Source organism: Dipodomys merriami, unplaced genomic scaffold (genome assembly GCF_024711535.1).
Source record: "Dipodomys merriami isolate MVZ:Mamm:240054 unplaced genomic scaffold, mDipMer1.0.p SCAF_2, whole genome shotgun sequence".
Taxonomy (NCBI): domain Eukaryota; kingdom Metazoa; phylum Chordata; class Mammalia; order Rodentia; family Heteromyidae; genus Dipodomys; species Dipodomys merriami.
The window spans coordinates 104,955,365-104,982,179 of NW_027203381.1; the positions used below are offsets into that span (position 1 = coordinate 104,955,365).

Genomic DNA, 26,815 nt, shown 5'->3' on the forward strand with positions numbered 1-26,815 from the left:
AAAACAAAATGTAAAGGTTTTCCCTTTTGAAGCCATAGACACAAAGGAAGTAGGACTTATCAAAGGCCTGAAATAATGTGGAGAGTGAGGAGAGGAGTTACAAGAGGAGAGATGCAGGAGTCTTGGTGGATAGCTACTGTTAGACATGTAATCCTGGTGCTGCCACTGAAATCTTACCCTTTACTCATTCAGTCAACAGAGGCTAACGGGGTGAGGAGTCATTCAGTACTGTCAAGAACTTCATGGCCAACCCATCTATAACCATGACTAGTTCTTATTAGATGACTCTTTCCAAGATCCTAGTAGACAGAAACTGAATGCTTTCACTTATTAGTGGCAGACAACAACAATTCTCTAAAGTAACCCCTTCGTGGCCAAACTTACATCTACATTACTGCTTAGCAAGCCGTATGTTTAATTTCTTTACAATTTTGCAGTTAGTTCCAGCCGACAGAACAAGTATCTAAAGAGATCAGGTGGGATAATTTAGTAGTTATATTCAGTGGCCCTTAGTAGTTGTTTACTTTTCGAAACTAATTTCATCAGATCTCAGAGGAGAGCAGCAGACATAGACCAGACCAGAGATATGTATATTAAAACTCTGGGTGGTAAGCTAGAAAAAGCAACTAGCTGGTTGAGGATGAAAAGAATTTAATCATTGTACAGAGATCATCCAGAAGCCTGGGAAGCCAGGCAGGAATAAAGGTGATTAATCAGTTACTAAATCCACAAATTTACACAGAGCAAGAGTTACCCATCCTAAACAGATGTCAGGGGTTTGCCTTTCACTCACTAGATATGGGATCGTGGAGTGGATGTTGTCCCTACTGATAGAAACTGATGCTGTCAGCATAGCCCCTTGCCCCCTTCCCAGACTTTCTGACTTAATAGTTAACGTGCGGTATCCCAGATGTGAAGGTTAAAGGGCAAATATCTAACCACTAGGGCTGGGAAGGTGGCTCAGTGGTAGAGCGCTTGCCTTGCATGCTCGAGGCCCTGGGTTCGATTCCTCAGCACCACATAAGCAAAAAGAAAAAAGCCGGAAGTGGCGCTGTGGCTCAAGTGGTAGAGCGCTAGCCTTGAGCTGAAGAGCTGAGGGACAGCGCCCAGGCCCAGAGTTCAGGCTCCACGACCGGACCCAAAAAAAAAAAAAAAAAAAAATATCTAACCACTAGAGTTCACTTCTAGATCTTTGTCTAGTTTTGGTGACCTGAGAGCAACAGTAACAAACCAAACAAAACACATTTAAAGAAAAACCTACTGATATAAACCTGGAATTTTAAAGACAGAAGTGACATTATTTAGATCAGACTCCAAAAGGAAGCCCTTCTTACAAAAACGTTTTATAGAGTATCAGTGCATTTTAAATAAAAAGGGTGTCATTCCACTCTAGCTCCCCCTCTTATTTTATCTGCTACACACCAATATGCCAGCCTCTGAAAACTCTGCAAAGAATTCCGAGGTCTATAATCACACTAAAAAATTGTGAAAGAAAAATCATTTTATAGTTTAGAATTTCTTAAGTTCAGTAGAAACAATAATGAATTCAGGCTTTAAAAAGTCAAGATGAATTTCTTTTAATGTCACACAGTTATTAAGGCAAAACAGAACTTCACTGTGTTCTGGTGCTTTTTCAAATCAAACTCTCTTGGTCTCTATTTCTTCTCTTGAAAAAGAAACTCCTCACATAGATGTTAGATTTGACGGGGGAAGGGGGGAAGAGAGAGAGAGAGAGAGAGAGAGAGAGAGAGAGAGAGAGAGAGAGAGAGAGAGAGAGAGAGAGAGAGCACGTATGTGTGCATGTGTATTGGTCCTGGGACTTGCACTCAGGGCATGGATGCTGTCTCTGAGCTAAAAGAGCTAGAAAAAGGCTGGAACTCTACCATTTGTGCCATAGCTCTACTTCTGGCATTTTGATGGTTAACTGGAGATGAGCCTCACAGACTTTCCTGCCCAGGCTGGTGTCAAACTATAATCTTCAAACTACTCAGCCTCCTGAGTAGCCATGAGTCCTGCTTTTTAAAAAAGGTAATTAAGATTCTTCTAGCACAATATTAACTATTTCAGTTAAAAATTTAAATATTCAGATTTATGCTATCTACAAATGATCTTGAATATTTCATCAATTTCCTATTTTTTAATGTTCCTTGAAAAGCCAATTCAAATGTTTTATTATCATACACTTAAACTAGAAGAAACTCAAATGTCTGTGAACAGTTGAGAGGGTGAAGAGATTCTAATACAACCGTAAAGCAGTATACCATTCAGCTAAAAGGGAAATCAATTGCTGATCCTTTAACTACAATGGATGAAATTCAAAAGCATGCAGTTGAATGGAAAAAGCCAGAGGCAAAGGATTACAGACTGCAGGAGTGTGCTTGTCTAAGCCAAAGCCTGTATGTACAAATACAGATCAGAGCAGTGAGTCAAAGGGAGATGGAAGTTAAAACACTGGAAAGTGAGCCAAAAAGTAATGACTATATAGCTATTTATATTCATTAAATTCAAACAATGTACTTAAAATGCCTGTCTTTACTGTATATAAATTACATCTCTATCTAGTTAGGGTGCTAAGGATTAAACCCAGGGTCTTGCATACTAAATAAATGCTATACCACTGAGTTGCATGCCCCAGATTTACACCCCAATTAAAAAAATTGTACATATATTACAGTAAATTGCAGAGATGATCTTATTTTGTTTGGTGGATCCTTAGGACACAGAAAATTGTATGTATCAAACAGAACGTAAGATTCCCACAAGAAACTGAGAAATCATCAAGTAAGACATGTCTAACATGTGAGACATTAAGTAAGCTACATCCCCATCAAGAAAACAATTTTAAGTTAGATTCCCTAAAAATGCAGGCTAGCCATTTAAAAGAATAGGTACTCTTGAAAAAATCCACTAAAGTTATAACAAAATATTTTATTGTTGTAAAATTAAAAATAGACAAGCTTATATAGTTACAGTTTCAAAGCAGAATACAAATATATAAATTATTGCAGTTTTCAAAGAAAATATAACCAAACAATATCTAATAAGCTTTCTGAAACAAAATTAAGTTTTTACTATAGCAGTTCCATTCTCTTCCAAATATCTTAGCACAATTTTGTAAAATAAATTTCTAACACCAAAGCAAGTTTATTAAAGTTCAGTGGCCATAGCATAGACTTAGTTTTAAAGTGAGGTACACTTACACACACACTCTCCCCTCTGTAACAGTAGGAACAACATTCAAACTGTCACTTCTGAACACCTTTTCTAAACTCCTTCTTTTGGAAATAATAGGACAGAAAAGAAATACTACTTTAGATATGTTGAAAGGAAGCCAGGAATGAACTGTATAGCTGGGATAAGTTCAACAAGCACTATTTGGGGGGCGGGTAGTATTTCCATGATTGTTTAGTTTCACTTCAGTAAGGTTAAAACCGTGGACTGTTCAAAATCACTAAGATGCATTACTAATGTGGACTATTAAACTAAAAAGTAGTACCTAAGGTATATATTACCTTAGGTAAATGCTAAAGAATTAGATCTTGATGCTAGAGACTCTCAATATATGTTTCATGTGAAGATAACATAGCCTGAAGTTGGTTAGTAGGTTTGAGTGTGCCATAATGGGGACTGCTGTGGAAATATGAAGTAAAATGAAAATACTGAGATGTAAGACATATTTGATATTCCAAACCCAGAAAGAGGTGCTACAGCCCAATTCACTCACCATACTGGTAAGTAAACGGTTTTCTACTCATCACCACAGAAACATAACCAGGCAAGAATGACTTGAGGGCTTTATCTCTGATATCTGCCACTTCCTTCAAAAATCTTTCTACTAAATCTAAAGCTAAGGATGCAGTCATATTCTAAAATAAAACCAATTATCTCTACTGTAACATCACATCTGAACAGAAGGTATTTCAAAAATTCATAGAGTTTTACACTTCTTAATAAGTATTTTAAAATACTCTTAGTTTAGCTTAAGCAATAACATCATCTGTCAGTAAAGGAACTATGATAAAAAATAACACAAGAACTTTTCAATGTACAATTTATGTTTCATGGGCACATAACCTTCTATGGTTACTAATCTGAATCCTTTTACTAAAACTGCACAAAAAATGTAATCTTTAAAAATCTCTACTTAAGAGCATATATTTTGCTATGTTAATAATGAAAGCTTATTTCCTCTAAGATGAAACAAAAAAGCAAAAGTGGTAAATATTAACACATACAAATCCAAAAACTTAAATTGAGGGACAAACCTTAACAGTGTAAACACCAAGGTGGATAATAAACAAAAATATTTTAAATCATTTTCAATAACAAAGGATATGGTAAAACTTAAGACAAAGAACTCTTCCGATAGCTCCTAAAATGACAGCAAAATAGAATTTTTTGGTTGCCATTCCTAAAATCACTTTCTAACATAAGTTTGATACTTTAAATTTTTTAAATGTATATAAAAATGGGCACTTCCTGGTGAAATAAACACACATTTAAAAAAACTAAGGACATCTCTTTTCTCTAACATTTTACATAAAAGATTACATAATTGAACAAAATATCACGCGGCTGCTTGAATCATCATCTTGTTAGTGGTCTCAAGTGCATGTCTTCTTTCAAAGGACTTATTTATTTTTGGCAGGTCTGAGGTTTGAGCTCAAGGTGCACTACTTGTTGGACAGGTGCTCTACCATTTGAGCAATGACCCCTGACTTTTCTTTGCTTTCTTTTTCTGATAAGTCCTCTCACATTTTCTTAGCCTGCCTCACACTCCAATTCTATCTATGTCTCCCATGTAGTTATGTTGAGATGGGGGTCTTGCTAACCTTGTTGCTTGCACTGGCCTCAAACCATGATTCTCCTTATTTTTGTCTTTTTAGTAGCTAACTGGGATCATAAGCGTGGTAATATGCCCAGCTCAAAGGAGTAGTTTATATGTTACTATTCATCAAAAGATAAGACATATTCTCAAAATATAAAGTTGGATAATTTAATGGGGATCAAACACAGGGCGGCTTCCAGTATGGTAAGTAGAAGAAAACCTAATCTTTAAATAAAAACCATCATATGGTTAAAATCACTTGACTGCAGATCTTTACAAAGATTTAACTTGTCTAATTATAAAATCAAAGCTGAAAAAAATTATTTTCTGTCCTTCATAACATAAGCTCTGAAAAGTCAGTAATGACTGAATAGCAATCTGTGTTTTGAAAGTGAAGCCATACTTGAGATTTTCTTTTAAAACTTTCTCAACATGTACTGAAAACAGAACAGCTAAGTACGGAAACCTGTGTATGTGGTAGTTCATGTTCTCTCGTTAGTATTCAACTCTCCCTGATCTTTATTTTTGCATATATAGCAATTGCATATTCAACCACGAAAGCATGGAAATATGTATAACACATATTTAGGATACAATGCTATGCAAAATATTTCAACTTTTTTTTTCTAGAAATTCATTTGAGTAAGTACTAGATATTAGTACCAGCACCACAGATAGTTTTAGGAGCACCTTTCCTTTGAAAAGATTAAGTAGAAATATCTACATGGATTAAGTCAGAGTCCCTAATTAAGATCTTAGTACATGCACATTCCCACACAATTATTGCAAACTCATTAGTAAAGCTACATACTTGCCAGAAAACTCTTTTAAGAGAGGAGCAAACATTTTCTTTGGATAACACTGTTGTATTTAGGACTGCACCATATGGCTCATGTTCTGCAAATACACTACTACTGGTATCAACTGTAACACATTGCAAACTTTTATGACTCTCCTGAAGTCATCTAAACAGAAGCCCAAATATGTGCGACCACATTTGCTCATAATATTAATGAATTATGCCAAAAAGAGTAAATTCAAAAGGTAACCATAACAACTAAACACTAAAATACTTATCGGCATGACCAGAACATGTCTTTAATCCAACTTGTAAATTTAGATACTTTCGATCTGCCACACATTCAGTTTAAAGCTTATCAAAACTAAGGCAACACATCCACTTCACTCGTTGGATTTTTTAAGTTCATTTTAGATGGCTCTCAAAGAACTGATGTTGAAAGGGGCTTTCACAAGCTCATACACTTTGACTGTTTAGCTTATTTCAAAGAAAAACAAAAAAATATTAATGGCATATCAACACACCTTCAAGGAAAGTTAATACATTTTAGATATAAAAAGTAGCTTTCAACTGGATGGAAACTTTTTTTTGAATAGTCAAATACTGTTTGTGTTTAAGATTGAAATCTGACCCAAGCCCAGGACTGGCTGTCAGATTTAAGGCAGCCGTCATCTGTATCTTTATACACGAAGCTGCCAAGTTAATGGAGTTTCTTTGAGATTCTTTCGAGCATAGAGAAATAGGAAAATACATTCTAAGTACCATTTAAAGACCATGGATATACTCTTTACTATAGCATAAAATTTACCTCGTTGTTTTAGATAACCTATTAGTTAAGAGTTCTGAAAACATAGGCAGTTTATAAGAATATCCTTTATATGGGCTTACTTTTGTTGAACTAGGAGTTTTGTTTTTCTTGTGTCAAGCAATTTTGCCTTTCCTATTAGACTGTAAAGTTTAGAAAAATATTTTAAAGTGCTTTCTTATGCACTGAATTAAATGATATTGAAAACAAAATTTGAACAGTTTAATAAGAATTTTTTGAAATGTATCTGAAGTGGCACACAGAATTTTTTTTCCCAAAAATAGTACAAAAAACAATTTCAACTTGAAAAATATATATTACATTTGACTTGGAAGGGAGGCTTGGCTGACTCTGTCCAAATTCCAACATAACAAAAATCATTAGAAGTGAAGTGACAATGAACAAAATAGAAGCTGTGGTTTCTATGGGGAAATTAGATGATTATTCTCTTCTTAACTTGGGATTGCTTTAGTTAGAAAACAAAATAATGCATTTATTTATTTGATTATTTGCTACAAAAGTTATTAATTTCACCTTCCTAATTTATCAGAGAACTCAACTAGCTAGATTGTTACTCTAAAATACATTTATCTTTGGAAAGCAAAATAATAGTTGTAAAAACACTATTAAAAATAATAAAATGCAGTGATCTGAAATATGGGTGAACATATTCACACATGAAAGTGTAAATATACAGTGCCATTCAAATACATACTTATAAAGGGAACGAATAAGTACCTAAAATAGTTTTGTTTATAAAAATTTTATATTAAAATATTTCTCATAATAAATAAGAGGTGATTTATGAATTTCATTTCCCTTTTAAAAATTATCTTTAGTAATTTAGACTAATATAGCTTGTTAATCTTCTATTGTCTCAACAGTTGAATTATATTAAAATGTTTAATAAAATCACACTGTTAGTAGTATATTTAAATAGTTTTAGGTTGTGAAAGTTTGGGATGAGCATGTAGTAAACTATAGGATAAGGATTCCTAAAATGAAGCCAAAGGATAACCCTAGAAGGGTAGAGTACAGGGATCTATTTTATTAGACAAGGATGTTGAATATCTCCTGAAGCTCTGCAAATTAAATAAATGATCATAAAAATATGGCCCATGAACTTTCCTCAAATTTCTTCAGTTTGCATGCTTGGCAGACTAATAAAGGGTAGAGCATGTGAAGTTTGGTTCAGTTGTTTATGGGAAAGTGTGACTTCATTCCTGTTCGTCCTACTTGCAGGCATGGTAACTTGGAATAGTTCTTGAGAAGCTGTTCAATAGCAACATGACGGACATGGAGCTCTGAGGCTAAAGAATCTTTTTCTTGAACTTGGTGTGATAACTCCTCAAAAACTTCTGCAAAGATTTAAAAAGTAGTTTCATTTAGTATACAAAGCATAAGCTCCTGATTTATATTGTAAATAAATATGTACTCTTACTAAAATGAATATATTGGGCAACTTTTCTCAATGTGACTACTTTGACACCAAGGAAACAGTGTTCTCTTCAACGGTGTTCTTCAAACAGCGTTTTCTTGCTGATCAACACAAGTCTGAATACTTTACATCTCTATGCATGCATCAAGTTTAACTAGAGTTACAATCAAATAAGTGCAAACATACACAACAGAAATGGTGATTATCTCGACTACATTCGTTTCTCAATTTGAATGTATAGATAGGCTCAACAATATTTAATTGTCTTTGGATAAGAAGTGCCAATTACTATCCAGGTTTGGACACTCTTCCAAGAGGCTTTCCAATCATATTACCTGGAATTTCAAATCCTTGTTCCTATATTATATGCCTCAGGAAAAATACTCTAATGTTTCTATTTCCTCTTACGTATAAGATCAATAATGCTAGCAAACACCTTACAGTATTACTCTAAGAATTAAATGATATCATACTTATAAAATGCTTGATAAGTATAAACTGTTATTACTAGCATTACCATTATTCTTGAGGCTGTGGGTTAAGACACACAGTTAAAAAGGGTTTTTAGTTTGCTACTGACTATATAATGTATGTAAGCAACTTAAAGGTCTCAAAAGTGCAATTTCATTACCTAACAGGGAATATATTGTAAAGAAAAGGAGACAGTTGGGGGGCATGTGTTTTTAATTGCTCCTATCATATTTGATGATGTTAAAATATTGTCAGTGTTTAAGATGTGATTACATTGCCATTGTTTTGGGAAAAAAAGTCATTTATTAGAAAAAGTTCTCAAGTGTTTATGGGCCAAACAGTAAAATGTCTGGGATTTGTTTCGAAATAATCCATGCAAAAGGTTGGGCAAGAGGGAAGGACATTAAAAGAAAAAAATAGCAATACTTTAAAATAAAAGTTAAACACTGGTGATGATTGTCATTATATTGGTCTCACTTTTCTGCATTTGAAATTTATAATTAACAACAACAACAAAAAAGAACAAGGGTGTTTGCCTACCATGCACGATGCCCTGGGTCTGATTCCTCAGTACCACATAAACAGAAAAAGCCAGAAGTGGCACAGTGGCTCAAGTGGCAGAGTGCTAGCCTTATTCAAAAGAAACTCAGGGACAGTGCCCAAGCCCTGAGTTCAAGCCCCAGAACTGGGAAAAAACAAAATAAAGACCAAAACAAAAAGTCAGTGGCAATACTACTTGTCTGAAAGGCCTCTCAGGGATCACAACCCCACAGTGAAGGAGTATATCATGATTAAAATGTTGATAAGAGGTAAAGATTTATTGTACTCTCCATTTTTGCTTAGGAAAGTGAAACTAAAAATTGTATTGAAATTCCACCTCATCAAGTCAAAATGGTTATTATCAAACAACAAAATAACGAACAACAAACAACAAACAAAGGCTTGTGTGTGTGTGGGAGTGAGTTATTCACTGACAGGAGGAATGTAAATTAGTCTAGCCATCATGGACATCAATAAGGAGGTTCCTCAAAAAATACAACTGCTATATGATCCTGTCATATCACTCTGGATATACGAACGAAAGAACTGACATCAACTAACTTACTTTGGAGATACCCATCTACCCATGTTTCTAACAGCAGTGTTAAACAATAGCTAAGTTATGGAGTCCAGGCTATGTACCCATCAAGGAAGCTAATCATGTCCTGCCATAGGAGACTTTCTATATCAAAACTTTTCATGTTATAAAAAAAATGTTGAAACTTATTCTTTACCCTGGATTTGCTGTTGGAGCTTTGCATTCAGTTGCTCTACTTCACCAAGTGTCATTGAGTTCACTGAAACATGAAAACATACTCATTTAAAAATCACAAAAGGTAAAGAAAGCTGCTTAACACAATATACTAATTTAAATCACTGCAGTCACCTGCCAACACGGCATTCAGCAGTACTCCAGGATTCACTCATTAACTCATGCAGTAAGTAGCTTTCAAGTCCTGGTCACGACCCCCAATTTTCACTATCACCAGAAATAACAGGAAACACATCACGAAAAAATACTTAATTGGCCTGCTGGATTCTGGTGTCTCCTATTTGAGTTTACAGAAAGTTCTAGTCACTTTCCATCAAGCTCATTTTGACTAAACATAACATAGTTCATGACCTGCTGTTTGAGCACACTGAAGTACTGTGGAAAAAAATTGAAAAATCAATTTGTCTATCTAGTTAAACAATCTTAGATAATTCATAGTATCAAAAAATTGTCTAAAATGGCATTCAAAGTCCCTTCTGGTTCTAAAATAATTTGGCTTAAAGTCAAGTAAGATTACCTCAGTTTTTTTTAAGTTTTTATAGAAACAGATGCAGACAAAATGAATTGTTTCCTAATTTTAAAATTAAAACACATATCACCTATAAATTAGTAAAATATCAGACTTTTGCTTTTAAATGACACCTCCAGCCAGCTGGTCTTGTAGATATTTGTGATATTACAATGCTTACTACTTCACAGTTGAGGCTGCTAAGGCACTGGTGGCTCACGCCTGTAATCCTAGATACTCAGAAGGCTGAGATCTCAGGACTGTGGGTCAAACATAACAAGACATAACAAGACTGTTATGTTCAATTAACCACCAAAAAGCTGGAAGTGGAGCTATGGCCTTGAGCAAAAATAGAGCTCAAAGTGGCACCCAGGCCCTGAGTTCAAGACCCAGGACTGGCAAAAAACAAACAACCCCCCCCCCCCAAATAGTTGAGGCTATACTTCTGTAAAGAGTATGAACTATGAGCTTTTCAATTCATGCTTTATGGATTCCCTTGAACATAACAAAATAAATGACAGACTTACTGAACTTCAGTGGGTAGCCCAAACTCAGAAGTATTCCAGAGAGTTTAAAACTTATTTTGGCTAAGGTGAAGCTGTCATTTAAATACTATACATTAAAATACTATACATGAAAATCCTCAACATCAGACATGCAAAAATGTAAAAAGTAAACCAAAAAAATCTCCAAAACCTACCCCAAAGCAAAAGCAACCCACTCAACTTTCATCCTTTCATTCCTTGTGACTTACATTCCTCTCTGCTGAAATGTAGATTGTGTGTCTGGATGTTAGCTTCTGGTCTAGAGATTGGCTCTTCTTTTTTCTGGGCCTGCTTGCAACTATGGGGCCACAATACACTGTCACGGCATAAAGTGGCACTTGAATCTTGTAACGTAGTGAGCCCAAAGTCTGTATTTCCCCTCTGCTCCAAAATCCTTTGTTTACAGTTTGAAATGCCACTTTTACTTCCATCTATCCATTTTGCAGAATATTTTGGCACTTGGGAGTCAAACTGTGGAAGTAATTTCTTATCTGGCTTATGTCTGAAATTAAACAGGTGATGTTGGGAGGTTTTAGAACTTTCAGAATCGGACTCCAGATCTTTATTTTGTGCATATTGTACAATCCGGTTTATCTTCTTAGTCAAAATGGTTTTAACTCCTTCATAAGAACTTTTGGGAAGCTTAGGTCGAGGAAAATCCTGGTTTGCAATTAAGTGGAATTTTTCAAAGCAGTCTCTGTGGCCCCGTAATGATTTGGTGTGCAAAAGATTAGATTTTGGAACACCTAAAGGAAAAAAAAAAGGATGAACATTCAAGAAGATAAGACATTTCTATAAGCTGCTTTACGAATATACAAATTCTAGTAAAATACAGTCCCTGATAGTTATGCAGTAGAGGAAAATATTAAAAATACTGAAACTGGTAATATAATATGGCTTAATACTTTCCACTTCTGCTTAACAATATATTCAGTAATATTCAGAATAGGGAAGTCCAAGGACTTACTGATTCAATGTATTAGTCCAGAGACACCTTATTGTATACAATTGAAAGAAATACTATATAAGGTTGGCTTCTCCCTTCACAGGACTTCAGTCCAATTGGCTCTTCACACAGAAAGTACTGAATATGCATGTATGTGTATATTTACTATATGCTCCATTTTTACAATTGTTATATACTCTATTTTACATACATGCATATATGTAATATAGTTTACATGTGTACTTACTTACATGTGTACTTACTAGACATACTTAGTATGTCTAGTAAAATATCTACAAATAGAAAAAAAAAAGAAAGAAATACTATACAACTACACCCAGACTCTTGTTCTTCAAATGATAATGTTTTCTTCACTAATCCTCTTTAAGTACATACTTAAAATTTTTTCCTTTTTAAGGCTCAGTAACAGATATGCTCCACCTATTTTTTTCCTTAACAAAAATACAGGTAAAGCATATTCTTAAATTAGTACTTATATTTTCACTGGAGAGAGATAAACCAGACTGAGAAAATACACATTAATATAAGCCTTGAAAAAGTCAATGAACTGTTTAATTTTTAAGAAAAGGAAAGTGTCTAATGTTTTTCACACTTCCATTTCATTCCTATTAAATCTTTATCAAGATAATTTTATCTTCTCAAAGAGATGAATTATACATAATTATTATGCACATAGTAGTAAATTCATTCTGCCAAGACAGAATAGTCAGTATAATTCTCTAACTCACAAATATTCACTACATACCATAAATAACAAATATTTATATTACTTTTAAATTTTTTTTGGTAGGTTGTCAGGCTTGAACTCTGGGCCTGGGCGCTGTTCCTGAGCTCTTCAGCTCAAAGTGAGCACTCTACCACTTAAGACACAGCACCACTTGCGGTTTTCTGGTGGTTAATTAGAGATCAGACTCTCAAAAGATTTTCCTGATCCTCAGATCTCAGCCTCCTCAGCAGCTAGAATTACAGGCATCAGCACCCAGCACCCAGCATATTACATTTTTGTATCTGAAAATTTATAAGTAGACCTTAAGCATACTATCTTGTTTTCTAAAGTCATATACATTGGATAGAAATTTCAATATGCCAGAATATGTTAGCAAATTTTCAAAAGTTCAAGCCATATTATTAAATCCAAACAGCTCTTCTTTTAATATTGAAGGTAAATCAAAGAGTATAGCTGAAAATTAATGCCTTCCAGAACTAAACAGTACAAATCCGCTTGGTTTTGAAACTGAGTAAACGGATGGCCATTCAGATTTTAGTTAGCCACATTAGCTAACTAAAGTTAGCTAAGTTATTAGCTAAGTTAGAAAAAAAAAAAAAAAAACAAAAACCATTGCCTACTTCCTTTACTTAAAAAAAACTCATTAAAAAAAAAAAACTCCAACTCTAAATTCTGCTAATGGTAACACAATGATTTGCATTGTAATGGTTTGAAATGAGATATAAAATGCTTGTGAATATTAATTTGTTCTAACAAAGTAGACTTAGCCAATGTTAGGACTTGCTGAGTTGCCAGAATGTGTAAGTTCCCTCACACCTGAAGCTCTGTGAGAGCAAGGCTTCTAAGCTCCATTAGGGGCATGTGCAAGCAAGTGCTCTCATGACATACAATTAAACATTTGAGACTTGTTTCTTCCACTGTGCATAAAAATTGCTTAAAGCTTAAATAGAATTTCCTAGACTTTTCTACCTACACTGAAAATATAAATTATATTTATTACTTAGCTATTTATATTGCAATTGTGTGTACATGTATTTCTACCATTTTGATTAGGTCAAGTTTCTATCAACATTCAAGTAAGTTAACATGTGAAACGTCAAAGCTCTAATCGACATAATAGTATGTATCTTCAAACTAGGAAAATATAAAAAGTTCACAACTCTTTTTTATTGAAATAAAAATATTGAAAGTTACATTATTCTCTACAATACAGAGTTTTATAAAGAGAAAAGGCTGTTGTTACAAGTTGTAGACCAAGGGCTGGGACGGTGGCTCAGTGGTAGAGCGCTTGCCTTGCATGCCGAGGCCCTGGGTTCGATTCCTCAGCACCACATAAGCAAAAAGAAAAAAAGCCGGAAGTGGCGCTGTGGCTCAAGTGGTAGAGTGCTAGCCTTGAGCTGAAGAGCTGAGGCACAGCGCCCAGGCCCAGAGTTCAGGCCCCACAACCAGACCCAAGAAAAACAAAAAAACAAAAAAAACAAGTTGTAGACCAAATAAGAAATGATTCTTTGGGAAACACAGATACACAGGCAAACTTAAAACTTACTTTATTAATTTTATGAAATTAGTAAATTTTACTAAATCTACTAAAGAGCTTCCTTATTCTTCAAATTCCTTTGGGTCTAATTGTCAACTGAAGGCTAGCTAGTTAATCCCTCCAGACAGTAAATGGTTTCACTTAGTCCACTGACAGAGCTCAAAGGTATGTGAACCAATGATTTAGTACAATCTGAATATATAATGCAAGTGTCTCCTTCACTATATAAGAAAGAAAACTTTTAACACTTTGCAGGTCTTAAACTTAAATTTTAAGGAATTTTTGGTACTCAAACAGAAACTTCTGAGATTGTATCTTAAAAGGTAAAACCTAAACAATGACAGTCCTTATATACCTCAGAGCTCCATCCCAACAAGAGGTCAATAGAATATGGACTTTAAAAAGTTTGTTTTGGAAGTGGCGCTGTGGCTCAAGTGGTAGAGCACTTGCTTTGAGCTGAAGAGTTGAGGGACAGCGCCCAGGCCCGGAGTTCAAGCCCCACGACCAACAACAACAACAACAACAAAAAATAGTTTGTTTCTAGCTCAATTATACTTCATAATGATTAAAGGACTCATTTTACTTATACCATAGTTTTTCTTAACCTTTAAATCTCCACACCAATAACAAGAACCAAGAAAATCAACATGATAAGAATGCTTCTAAAATATCTACCAAGATAGAAAATAAATCATAGAATTAAAGTAGTTGTAGGTGAAGCATATAAATTGCAAACACAATTCCAAATTCATTCAGACATTTGGGAACAAATTCCCTATAGAATACTTAAAGAGTACATTTCTTTTTTTGGGGGGGGGCAATGTCACTCATTCCCTCTTTTCTTTCCCAGTTTTTCCCTGACATCCCACTCACAAGCTGTATAATTCAATTTCAATATAGTGTTTATTAAGTACCTCTGCTGCATTTGTTCACCCTGTCCCTCCATTTCTGTGCTAAGTGTCCACCTTAGGAGCTCCTCCCTCCCCCAATCTCAGATGCTTTGATGTCCTTCTTAATAGATTTTCTTTCCCCGTAAGATCTAGTAACTATAATGTGTTGAAATTCTGCTTCAGTCCATTCCCACTGCAAACAAGTCATTATCATTATCATCTCCTATATAAGTCTTCCTCTAAAAAGCATTCTGTAACTAATCACAGAAGATTTCATAACAGCCTTGGTTTTTTATTTTGGCTGGTCCTGGGGCTTGAATTCAGGCCCTGGGCTCTGTCCCTGAGCCTCTCTGTGCTCAAGGCTAGAAGATGTATATGCAAGTTTCTCTTAATACTCTACCACTTGAGCCACTGTGCTACTTTCAGCTTTTTCTGTTTATGTGGTACTGAGCAATCAAACCCAGGGCTTCATGCATGCTTGGTAAGCACTCTACCACTAAGCCACCTTCCCAGCCCTATCTATAACAGCCTTTTAAATTGGCTTTTGCCTTTTGCTAGAAGGAAAGTTCTGTGAGAAAAAAAAGGACTTTATCTTACAAGCATCCTCAGGTCTTAGTATTTGACACACAGTATGAACGTGAGAGTGCTTACATGCATAAGGAAAATAAAAAAGACATTTTAAAGACTGCTAAACAAAATTTTGCCCATCCTACTAAAGTAACTAGTTCTGTCAGGTTGCACAGAGCATACTTAAAGACAGTAATATTAAGTTGGTTGGGCATTAGCCCATAGTCTAAGGAAATGATGCCAGGCACTAATATAGAGATGGCATTTCTGTGGCAAGAAAACCATAAAGCTTTACATAAGTTTAAGTTGAGATTTAGTACAATAAATATACAAAGAGGTTCAGTAGGATCTGCACCTCTGATTTCCTTATCTGAGACAGTTATGTTAATCCTTGAAAACAATTGGATTTCAGAATTCAACCTGATAATTGTTTTGCAAACGTTTTTTTTAAATATTCCATGCAGTAGCAGAGAAAACAAAAGCAAAAATAACTGACTACATTATTGAAAAAACTACTTCTAAGTAGAAAAGAATGTTAGAGCTCATTCTATTTATAATATCAATATGCTCGTAACTTTATAAGCCCTTGAAGTGATTTTTTTCAACTCATTTCAATTTAATGGTAGAGTAACAACCATTGCTTTTATCAGAGATGTCAGTGAGTTACCCAACTGACTTTTAAATTTCAATTATAAGTGTAGATAGCTCTGAGCACTCATTTGTTTCAAAAACAGGCTTTGAAAGGAAATGATTTCAAATGCAATTAAATGAGCCAATACTTCTAAGGAGCTGAGTTATAAGGAATTTCCAAACCAGTTTAAAAATTGTGCTACAATTTCCTGCAAAGACCACTGGAATTGGCATCCTACTTATCAGAACACATTTAAAATTTGTCTCAAAGATACCCATGTAACTTTTATTTCTGCTATAAGGTTATCAAAGAACTAAGACTTTAGCTGACAAACTACCAGCTTTATTTTTTACTGGTTTCTTTTGGACAGAGAGTATTTGAAAACTTCAGTATGTTGGTGTCTGTAAAGGGTTTTTTAAAGTTAAACTGTTATTAGATTTTTTTTTCCATTTTTATCCCAGGAGTTTTACATATTCCATTCTTTAATGCCTTAAAAACTGATTCAGGGGGCTGGGAAGGTGGCTCAGCGGTAGCATGCTTTCCTTGCATGCATGAGGCCCTGGGTTTGATTCATCAGCACCATATAACCAGAAAAAGTCAGAAGTGGCACTGTGACAGAAGTGGTAGAGGACTAGCCTTGACCTGAAGAACTGAGGGACAGTGCCCAGGCCCAGAGTTCAGGCCCCACGACCAGCAAAAACCAAACCAACCAACCAACCAAACAAACAAAAACAAAAAAACTGACTAGGCTGCCATGTTATTGCTATCTGCAGTCTTTAATGCTCTCTTTAAAATAAGTTGTTTTATGAAAACTTGGTTAAAGTTATAGAAAAGCCCAAACTACTCAAACATGGATATTTAAAAAAATAAAATATTTTAAGAAAATTAAAAAAAAAGTTAAAGGGATTCCCATGTTTATAGTTAATTTGCTGGTAGTAAAAAATGTATTTTTTTCCTAACAAAGGAAGTATCAATGATATTCTAAATAGTACCCAAAAAAAGCCATAAATAAGAAAAAACTTCAAAAAATTCTACCACATATCCCATTATCTTCTGTTTTTTACCACAGCCTCTTGAAGATGTTATTTACCATTTAGTGGCAATGAAATAAGCTAAGCAATATTCCTCTGTTGGTTCACCAGCTGATCCTGTCAGATAAACTGTCTCTACACTGAAGACCCATAGCTTTACATGTCACATACCTGAGTCACATTACCGACTGCCTTATCTAGGTTTACCTGTTGTTAACTAGACTTCAATCTGAATTTGATCACATATTTCACTTTCAAATATAAAGACTGGCTTTATATATTTTGGTGAACCACAGGTAGAACAAATACAATACAGCTTGCAGTTGGCTATAAAGTTTTAACACATACCCCACAATACAGTTTACAGTTGGTATAAAGTTTGAATACATACCGCACACATTGGTGAGAAATTGGTAAGTGCTAGGTAACCAACCACTTGTACTTTTTCTGCTCTTTACTTCACACTTTGAGCAGAGTCGGAGAACTGGCAGTATGGGTTGTCCCAAAGGGTGGGTTTATGGTTTTTTCTTCTTAATGTTTGAATAAGGCAAGAAAATTTAGTTATGATTAGAGTCCCAGGATGCTAACATGATGTGAAAAAAATTTAAGCATACTGCCTTCAAATATGACAAACATTTATGCAACAATTCAGGTAGCACTACTTTAAAAATTCTTTCATAGAGGCTCAAGTTTTGCCCAACTCAAATAATTTTCCAAGATTTAAGGTGTTTTATTCTTGATATGATCTTATCTTCATTGCTAAGAAAGGATGTAGAAGCAAGTGCGTATATATGTATACATATGTATGTGTATACTATAGATACACACATATATGTATATTTATATATATGCGATGCACATATTGAGTAGTAACATTTTGTGCTTCTTTAAACAAATATTAATTATAAAAATTGGAGGAACGTCAAATGACTGCACTAAGAAAGATGAAAAGGAACAAAAAAAATCACTTCTTTGTTTTTGAAAAGTGAAGAACCACTTCTGATAGAAGCAAGAGGAAAAATGCTTTAAATAAATGTGCCATACCCACAGCTTGATCCATAACTGCCCAAGTTTTTTTGGCTTTCAGATGTCTTAAAGAGAAAAACCAGTATATACATATACAGTTCTCACTTTCCTGATTTCTCTTATAACAAAGCAGAGGGCTGGGAAGGTAACTCAGTGGTAGAGTGCTTGCCTTGCATGCATAAGGCCCTGGGTTTGATTCTTCAGCACCACATAAGCAGAAAAAGCCAGAAGTAGTGCTGTGGCTCAAATGGTAAGAGTGATGGCCTTGAGCTGAAGAGCTGAGGGACAGTGTCCAGGCCCAGAGTTCAAGCCACACAACCGACAACAACAAAAAACCCAAAATAAAAAAACCAACCAACCAACCAAACAAAAACACAAAGCAGAGATCTGGCAGCTACTGATCTATACCCACGAGCAGCTATCATGTGAAAACAGGGCATGTATTCTTCAGTTCTAACAGCTCTTATCACTCCCTTAATGAATGCACATGTGCCTGCATGTACCAAGTCAAGTCTCTAAAGCCGTGCCAGGTGATCTGCACTATACTATGATTACACATTGATATGTGTTAGGATGGCTGCAGGGCAAATACTACTTGCCTAAATGCTACTTTGACAAACTACTATGCAGTTGATAAGCAAGCTGTGGCTAAGCCAGGATTTAAGAAAAGCCACTACCATTTAATTGAATGCCAAGCAACTGCCAGTTCCTGTCACGGAACTAAAGATGGGAAGATTAGATCAAAGTAGGAAGGCAAGAATACCAACTTCCTTCTAATATAAATACAAGCTTCTACTTCTTGTAAACGTGCCAGTTCTTTTATATACCTTAGGGAGTACCATGATAAAGGAGTCTGCTGTTCTTTCCCACTCATGCCTTCAGCAAACTCAAAAGCCATCCTAGCCACTCAGGAGGCTGAGATCTAAGGATTGTGATTCAAAGCCTGCCTAGGCAGGAAAGTCCCTGAGACCCTTACCTCTGATAAACTACTCAGAAAAAGTGGGTAGTACTGTTGCTCAATGGTAGAGAATGAGTTTTGAACTCAAAGAGGCTCAGGGACAGTGCCTAGGCCCAGAGTTCAAGCCCCAGGATCAGCAAAAAGAAAAAAAAAAAAGCCACTGACGTGATGGGAGACTGTTATGTTCAAGTATCAATATACTATTTGAAACTAAAAGGTAGGGTTGGGGGCATGCCTTGAGTGGTAGAACACCTTCATAGCAAGTATGAAATTAAAATCCAAGTACAAAGAGGAGGAACAGGAGAAGGAGGAAGAGAAGGCGGAGAAGAAGAAACTGTTTATCTCTACTTTGCTAGCAGGTGGAATTATTGGCGATCACCACTCAAGCTAATACAGATGGGTTTAGAATCTTGCTTTTCCACATTTGAGAATTACAGCCTTAAAGAAAGATTCACCAACAGGTGGTCTTAGACAGATTTTAGCTTAGAGATGGTTATGTCATGATAAAAGCTTCTTTGTGTGTTAAGAAGACAAGTGACCAGTTAATTTACCTTAATTCCTGCATATGAATTATCAAGGGCAATTTCAATGACAGTTCATGTCTAAAGATAAGCCTCAACCTGAAATTGCTAAGAAACTCAAAATGTAAGTTTTTATACTGTTGGATGTATAAACGTCAAATGATTTGTCAAAAAACCAAAAGAATAGCCTTCTCCCAGTGAATTCTAGTTTTTCAATCTAACAGTTGGAAAGCTGAGAAAACACCTACATAACAACTGTTTATTACTAAAATGGTTGTTATAAAAAAAAAACCTATTTTCTATTTTATTCCCAGTTTTTTTTTTATAACTAACAATGTCAGCAAAACTTTATGTGAGGATGGACATTTGCTATATCCGAGCCATAAAATATAGTAACCAGCTACAAATGGCTATCCAGCATTTGAAATGTAACTACTGTGACCTAGGAACTGAAATGTTAATTTTATTTAATTTCATTGTAGATAAGCTACCAAATGGGCATTGTAAAAGGCAGATAACTGAGAGAACATGTACAGAATCCTTCACCATTTCTTTTGAAGCCATATTGCTAGACCAAGAAAGGATATGAAGCTCATAGCAGCACAACACATAAAGGGCTGTTTTCCTGGTTCATTAAAGTATGTCAAACAGATGTTATTTCATATCTTCAAAAAATACTCTGCATTAATAATCAGATGACTAGGGCAAGCCATCATGACAAACTAAATTTATAAACTCAAAATCAAGAAATGTGATTTTCTCATAGACAAGAAAAACAAAAAAGATCCAAACTATTTACAAAAAAAATTTTTACAATTCAACTTCTTTGTAATTCTAAATATTTTAAATATTCTTAAGTAACAGTTTACATATTTATATAGTCATTTAAAAGCACTAAAATAATTTAAAGTGACTATAAAAGATAGTAAAGGAAAAAGAAATTAACCTTGAATCTTTATTTCCAAACATAAGTATATATATGAACATTGCAGTTTCAGAAGCCCTAGTAAGCTTTATACTTAAAAATGCCATTTAGACATATGTTGTCATCACGGGATGTGAAACAAAAAAGAGGCTGGTGGCAGAATGAGTTTGCAGTTTATCATGTTCCCACACAAGTGAGGGGTATCTTTAAGTGGAAAGATTTTAGTGCATCAGAAACAAGACATAAAGAATAAGTCATCTTAAACAGTAAATCACTATTTCCAACTCTCAAATACAATCAGCAACATGAAGTTTCAAAACGGTTCTTCATACTTGACTACCAACAGCATTATAGTCAAAGACTGAATCAAAGAAGAACAATATCAGAAGTAGGTGCTCAGTACTCGTGGTTTAGTCCTCTAATCCTAGTTATTCCTAAGGGTTAGATCTGGAGGGCTATGGTTCAAGTCTAGCCTCGGCAGAAAAAGTTTGCAAGACATCATCTTCAAAAAGCAGAGCTAGAGGTCCCCGTGGTAGAGTGGCAGCCTATCAACCTCAAGGCCCCGAGTCCAAAGTCCAATAGTGCCAAAAAAACAAAAAAGAAAAAAAGTAAACAGACACAGGGCTTACCACTCTCCTATGCCTATAAGTGAAAATACCTATGATTTTTCTTTTTTTGGGGGGGGGCATTCAAGAAATTCTTATTGAAAAAAGTCTTGATATATTAATCCAATATGAAAATACAAATTTCTCCTAACTAAGGTCAGATATAGGACATACATGTAAAGCAATGTATAATAACTATTCAGAGTATGATTTCTCTTACAAAGATTACTAATGAGGTGAATTAGGTATACTAAAGAGAGTAGATAGACAAATGCTTACTCATCAACTTTACTGGATTGGTATAAAAGGAATTAGTCCCACCTTCTGAAAAAAGGTTTTCCTCTACAGATCAGAGAGTTTGTTATCACAGAAAAATAGAAAGGATCTAAGAGCCAGTTTGACAATTTTCCTGGCAAACACTGAAAGTGGAAAGTCATGGTACCAGAGCTCTTGATCTTTCCCCATCAATTCTCATTCCTGACTTCTGTTACACTACAGTTGACTTTTACTACAGTGCCACAGTGCTGGCTTCACTGGGTTGCCTTCCTCTCTGCTCAGCAGAGGGAATAACAGTGACTTGGTCATCAAACAGTTACAGATTCTACAAGAAAACTAGGTTTACAATACTGAGTGGCTAACATGTATGAAAGTTTATTGTGTCTTAGAGTCAAAGACAGGGCACAGGTATTAGAAATTTATACATGCATCTCCTAATCCTGTAAGTAGACCTATTACCCTAATAGTGAATTAATTACAGGTGATGGCTTTTTTTTTTTTTTTGGTCATTGTGGGTTGAACTCTGGGCCTGGGCGCTGTCCCTCAGCTCCTCAGCTAAAGTGAGTGCTCTACCACTTGAGCCACAGTACCACTTCTGATTTTCTGGTGGCTTATTTGCGGATACAAGTGTCAGGGACTTTCCTGCCCGGGCTGGCTTTGAACCACAATCCTCAGATGTCAGCCTCCTGACTAGCTAGGATTATAGGCATGAGCCACTGGTGCCCAGCCAGGTGAGGACTTTTTAAAAAGTCAATCATGAGAATACTTAAATACCTGAGTCCTCAGGTTACATTTCTTAAATTCTTAAAGTTCATCATCTTGGTTTGTATACTTATTCTAAACTAACACCTGTTCTCCCCACCCCCCAACCACCCCGGTCTAGGTACCCATTTCCTAAGTACTGTGAAGTCATAGGAAAAATAAGACAACTTAGTACTATGCTCAGAGTGTGAAATCACTCAAACAAGACCCCACTGTCTTTTTAGAATATCTCTATCCATTGTCTTTGTTGTACAAACTATGCACAACGCTTTTAAACAGGCCTGTTGATTAGGAGACTGGGCTGATTTGATATAAACAATCCTAAATGTATAAAATATTACTTTTATTTACTATAAATGTGTGAGCTCTAAGCCAGTCTAATTGTTGTTGTTCCTTACTACAAAAGAAAAATAAAAAAAAGAAAAGAAAATGAATTGTTTAGAGCAAATGTAGCTAAGAAAACAGGTACCAGAAATATTATCATATTACAAAAGAACAGGATTCCAAATTAGTAGTTTTAAATGTACATTTTAAAGTACCTCTTGCATTCAAGTTTACTGACTGGCATTGTGACAAAATTTGGTAACAATGTTTAAAAAGGCTTACTAATCAAGATGGAGAATATATACTATAATTTTTGTAGTATTACCTTTGATTGTATTACTTTTTTCTATTGATTTTTAAAAATCTTTATACTAACATTAAAAAAATTTCATACAATCTTAAATTTAACAAAATGTTTATAATGAACTAGCTCATCATGGTACTAAAGATAAAAATGTGTATTTTTTTCAAAGCAAAGAACTGATGCTAGATGAGAAGAAATATTTACTCAATTTTTCTTACAAAAGTTACATTGGCAATTTTAATATATAAAATCTAGAATGTATGTAGAATACTAAATGAAATATTTTATCAAATTAAGAATTGCTTTTGTTTTTAAATTGAGAGACAACTATAATTTCAAAAACATTTCAGCTCTTGATATCTAGATATCAAGAGCTGAAATGTTTATAATTCAGGAATATAACATTCCTCAAAAATGTCTGTATGTTCTTTACACAGAATCAGTTTAAAAGTATATTTTTAAAAAGGATAGAAAAGCAATTATGAATTTTTAGGTTTCTGCAAAAAAGTAATTTACCCAGTAATGCTAATTTAGCAGGAAGCCCTGGGTAGAAGAAACTGACAAGTGACTAGCAAGGATAACCATTAGGACTGAAGAGGACAAGCTTCTAGCACTCGCAGCCTTACAATAAAACAACCATTGACACTAGATCAGTGGAACTAAGATCACAACACAGAGCCAGGTGGCCAAGCTTCAAAGCACAGGATTGTCTTATTACTAGCTATGGGACTGAAGTGCATTTCTGAGGTCTCTAAGGTTCAGTTCCAGCACATTTAAAATGAATAATAACAGTAGACATCCCAGAGCTATTTTGAGTTTAAGATAATCCAGTAAGGTACTTAGTATAATCTCTGGCACTGGAAAGGCTCACAGCAAATACCTGGCACATGACAAGAGCTTGCTACAGCAATCTGGTGTCTTCTACCTAACCGCCTACAAGGGTTATACTGGATCATGTCTAATTTTTGGGGGGTGGGGTGTGGGGCTTGAACTCTGGGCCTGGGTGCTGTCCCTGAGCTCTTCAGCTCATGGCGAGCACTCTACTGCTTGAGCCATAGCACCATTTCTGGTTTTCTGATGGTTAATTGGAGATGAGTCTTACAGACTTTCCTGCCTGTGCTGGCTTTGAACCATGATCCTCAAATCTCAGCCTTCTGAGTAGCTAAGATTACAGTCGTGAGCTACCGGCACCCAGCTGTGTCTGTTTTTATTCATCCAAATATACACTTACATAAGGCATCGGAATATACTGGTCATTTCTATTTCCAAAGGACATAAATTTGGAGTTTTTGCTCTAGTTTGTTTAACAGAATAGTAATATAAATGCTACAGAAAAATCATATTTTAAGTCATTCTTTTGAAATTAGTCATAATTACTACATTTAGTAAAGCCAAAGTTACATGGTGTTCTGTCATTTATTATTTGATTACATTTCTATATATCAAGTCCTAACTGGAATTTCAAAATATATAATCACTGTGTGCATTTCATTATAAGAACATTTTGCATCACTTCAAAAAAAATCACAAAAATCTCAAATATAGTCAGGAAAGAATTGAAATACTGTTTTGAATCTGCCCAAAATGTAAAGTTCTAAGAAAAGAAAATCTCTTCAATGAGATGTTACAACCTTAAATTCAAATTACAGGCAAAATTTTATGTATTCAGGATTGTTAAAGATTTTTCCATATATCTAAAAAAATCAGGGTTTTAATATAATATTGTCAAGAGTAAGGTACTAAACCACATCTTTATTGGAAGCTAGCTACTAATCTCAATACACACATTAAAGGTGTCACTGAAAAGGAATTAATAATGGAAGCAAAAGGGAGGAATAATACAGGCTCACCTCACTCAGGTACTAGCATAGTAGACCCAAAGGAATAAAATTATACTTGATCATCAATGTATAAATGCTTAAATTAGTTCTTAATATGAAACACATGTCTGTTAGACTTGGCAAACCAAATAAGCTATCAATTAGAAAACACATTTACCAGGCAATATCTCATTTTTAATTTTAGCAAGAATGGGGTTAGTACTCTGTTGTTTAAAAACAAGAGAATTCCTCTGTAATTCTTAATCGTGGTTGTTTCATTTCCCCAAACCTTCATCTTTAACAAGTCTTCAGATTTTGTACAATTTTTTTCCCCAGTCATCCAAGAAATCTACTTTGACAGTTTCCTCTAAGTAGCTGCGTGAGGTTCGCGCTCTGACGTTAAAGACACTGTGTCCTTACCCTCAATGTTTAGCTCAAAACAAATGTGGCAGAAGGAGAGCGTTTCTTTATCGGTTCCCAGTTTACAAACACTGCAGATGTTGTCATCATTCAAATCAATGTTTACAAACTGCTCCTCTTCGTTCATAGTGCCCCTGCCAAGAAGGGGGAGAGGAAAGTTACGCAATTTCCAGAACTTGACCCGACCGCACGCCATGCCGACAACTTCTAAGAAGGAAAAAAAGAAGAAGAAAGGAGGAAACCCGGTGCTCAGCCCTCCTCGCCCCGAAACCGGGGCCAACCCCGGAGCACACTGTGACCTTTCAGGGTGGAAAAACGCAAAGCCCGGGCAAAGGCCATAGTGACACCACGGCCCGGGCGCCCCGGGGTCCCGGGGTCCCGGGGTGGGGGGCTCCCGGGCGGCGCTCCGCAGCCGTCCTCCTCCACCTCCCGACCTCGAGCCCAGACACGGCCGGCGTGGCGGGAGCGGCCGTGCGGCGGCCGGGCTTCGCCGACCCCGGGAACGAGGCGCGCTGCCCGCGGGCCGGTTCCGGACCGCGCTCCCCGCCGCATCTTGGCCGGGGGGGGGGCCCTCCGGGGGGGCGTCTCCGCGGACTCCCGAGTTCCGGGCTCCCCATCCGCGGTCCCGGGCAGGAACACGCACGTGGGAGCGACGGCCATCCCGGGGGTGGCGCCGGGCTCGGGTCCCGGACCAGTCCACGGCCACGGCGGGCGGGAGCCTCCACCGTGCGGGGCGGGCACGGTCGGAGGGCGTCCAGGCCGGGCCCGGACAGCCCGGGGACCGCCCCCTCCCACTCGGGGCGTCCGAGGACCACCGCCCGCAGGTCTGCCGGGGGAAAGAGACGTCTCCCGGAGCCCGTGCCCGCCGGGCTCCGGCGTGGGCGCCCGCCTGCCCGCCCTCGGGCTAGGGTCTCCCTCCTCCGTCGGGGCACCGGGAGCGCAGGGTTCGGAGCAGGCGCGATCGGGGGCCGGACGCGGGCGGGTGGCGGCGGGGGATGGGAAGGCTCTCCTACCGTCCGGTTCCGTGGGCCGCCGCCGCCGCCGCCGCCGCCGATCCGCGCGGCCCGGGCTCCTGCACTATTGTTTCGGGCCCGCAGCGGAGGCGGCCGCGGCGGAGGCAGCGACAGCGCGCCGGGCCCCGCCCCTCCCGCCGGTGCCACCCCGCGAGGGCGGCCGGGGTGGGGGGGGGAAGCGGAGCGGGAGGAGGAGACCGCGGCTCCCGGAGCCGTGGGCGGCGCTCGCCCCGCAGCTCCAAGCCGACCCGGATCCCGCGGCTGCGACCGGCCACACAGAACTAAAGCCGTCCCGGAGCCCGCGGTCCCGTCCTCCGGAACGTCGCTCCTCTGAGCCCCCCTCCCGCGGGCGCGAGAATAGACCCGTCCGTTTATCACCCTCCCCCCCCCCCCCCCCCCCCCGCCTAAGTAGTGGAAACTACTGCCCCGGGGCGGGGGCTGCTCGGGGAAGGAGGCCGGGAAGTGACGGGTGGGAAGGAGAAAGGCACCCAGACGCGCGGGGGGCCGCCGCGACCGGACGTCGGGAGACTCAGCCACGACGCGGCCCCTGAGCGCCCACCTAGATGTCAGGGGCGCAGGCGCGAAAAGTTCGTCCTTTCTGCGTCTGGATTTTGTTATAATTTTAAGCACAGGATTCCCCCCCCCCCCTACACCTAGCAAATTGTTTCTTAATGAAGCTCCCCTCACCCCCTAAAATATGGCACGGTCCCTGCCCACCCCCAGGGGAATGATCTCCCAAGTCCCCACCTCTTATTTTCAGGTCCCACCCCTTTCCTAAACTCTTTGCTGGACGTCTTGGGTCTTG

General features: G+C 37.4%; 1 protein-coding gene across 2 annotated transcripts; it reads right to left on the reverse strand.

The window, feature by feature from the left end:
• Window positions 1-2,924: 2,924 nt before the first annotated feature.
• CUNH21orf91 (chromosome unknown C21orf91 homolog) lies at window positions 2,925-26,268 on the reverse strand. 2 transcript variants are annotated; one of them, XM_070030499.1, is made up of 5 exons: window positions 26,011-26,268; window positions 24,998-25,131; window positions 10,916-11,452; window positions 9,616-9,678; window positions 2,925-7,790 (listed from the first exon to the last, which is right to left on the reverse strand). In XM_070030499.1, the coding sequence occupies exons 2-5, from the start codon at window positions 25,122-25,124 to the stop codon at window positions 7,624-7,626; spliced, it is 894 nt and encodes a 297-aa protein (XP_069886600.1). In that variant the 5' UTR covers window positions 25,125-25,131; window positions 26,011-26,268; the 3' UTR covers window positions 2,925-7,623. The 2 variants fall into 2 exon arrangements, with proteins under 2 accessions (XP_069886600.1, XP_069886599.1); XM_070030498.1 differs by lacking the exon at window positions 26,011-26,268 and adding an exon at window positions 25,641-25,692.
• Between the last annotated feature and the right edge of the window lie 547 nt (window positions 26,269-26,815).

Bases quoted from the DNA above. Each gene is read 5' to 3' on its own strand.
- CUNH21orf91 (XM_070030498.1), bottom strand. The intron at 11,453-24,997 runs GTAAGGACACAG...TTTTTCCTTTAG, and splicing joins TTTTGAGCTAAACATTGAGG to GTGTTCCAAAATCTAATCTT. The intron at 9,679-10,915 runs GTAAGTCACAAG...TTCATGTTTCAG, and splicing joins ACATTTCAGCAGAGAGGAAT to TGAACTCAATGACACTTGGT.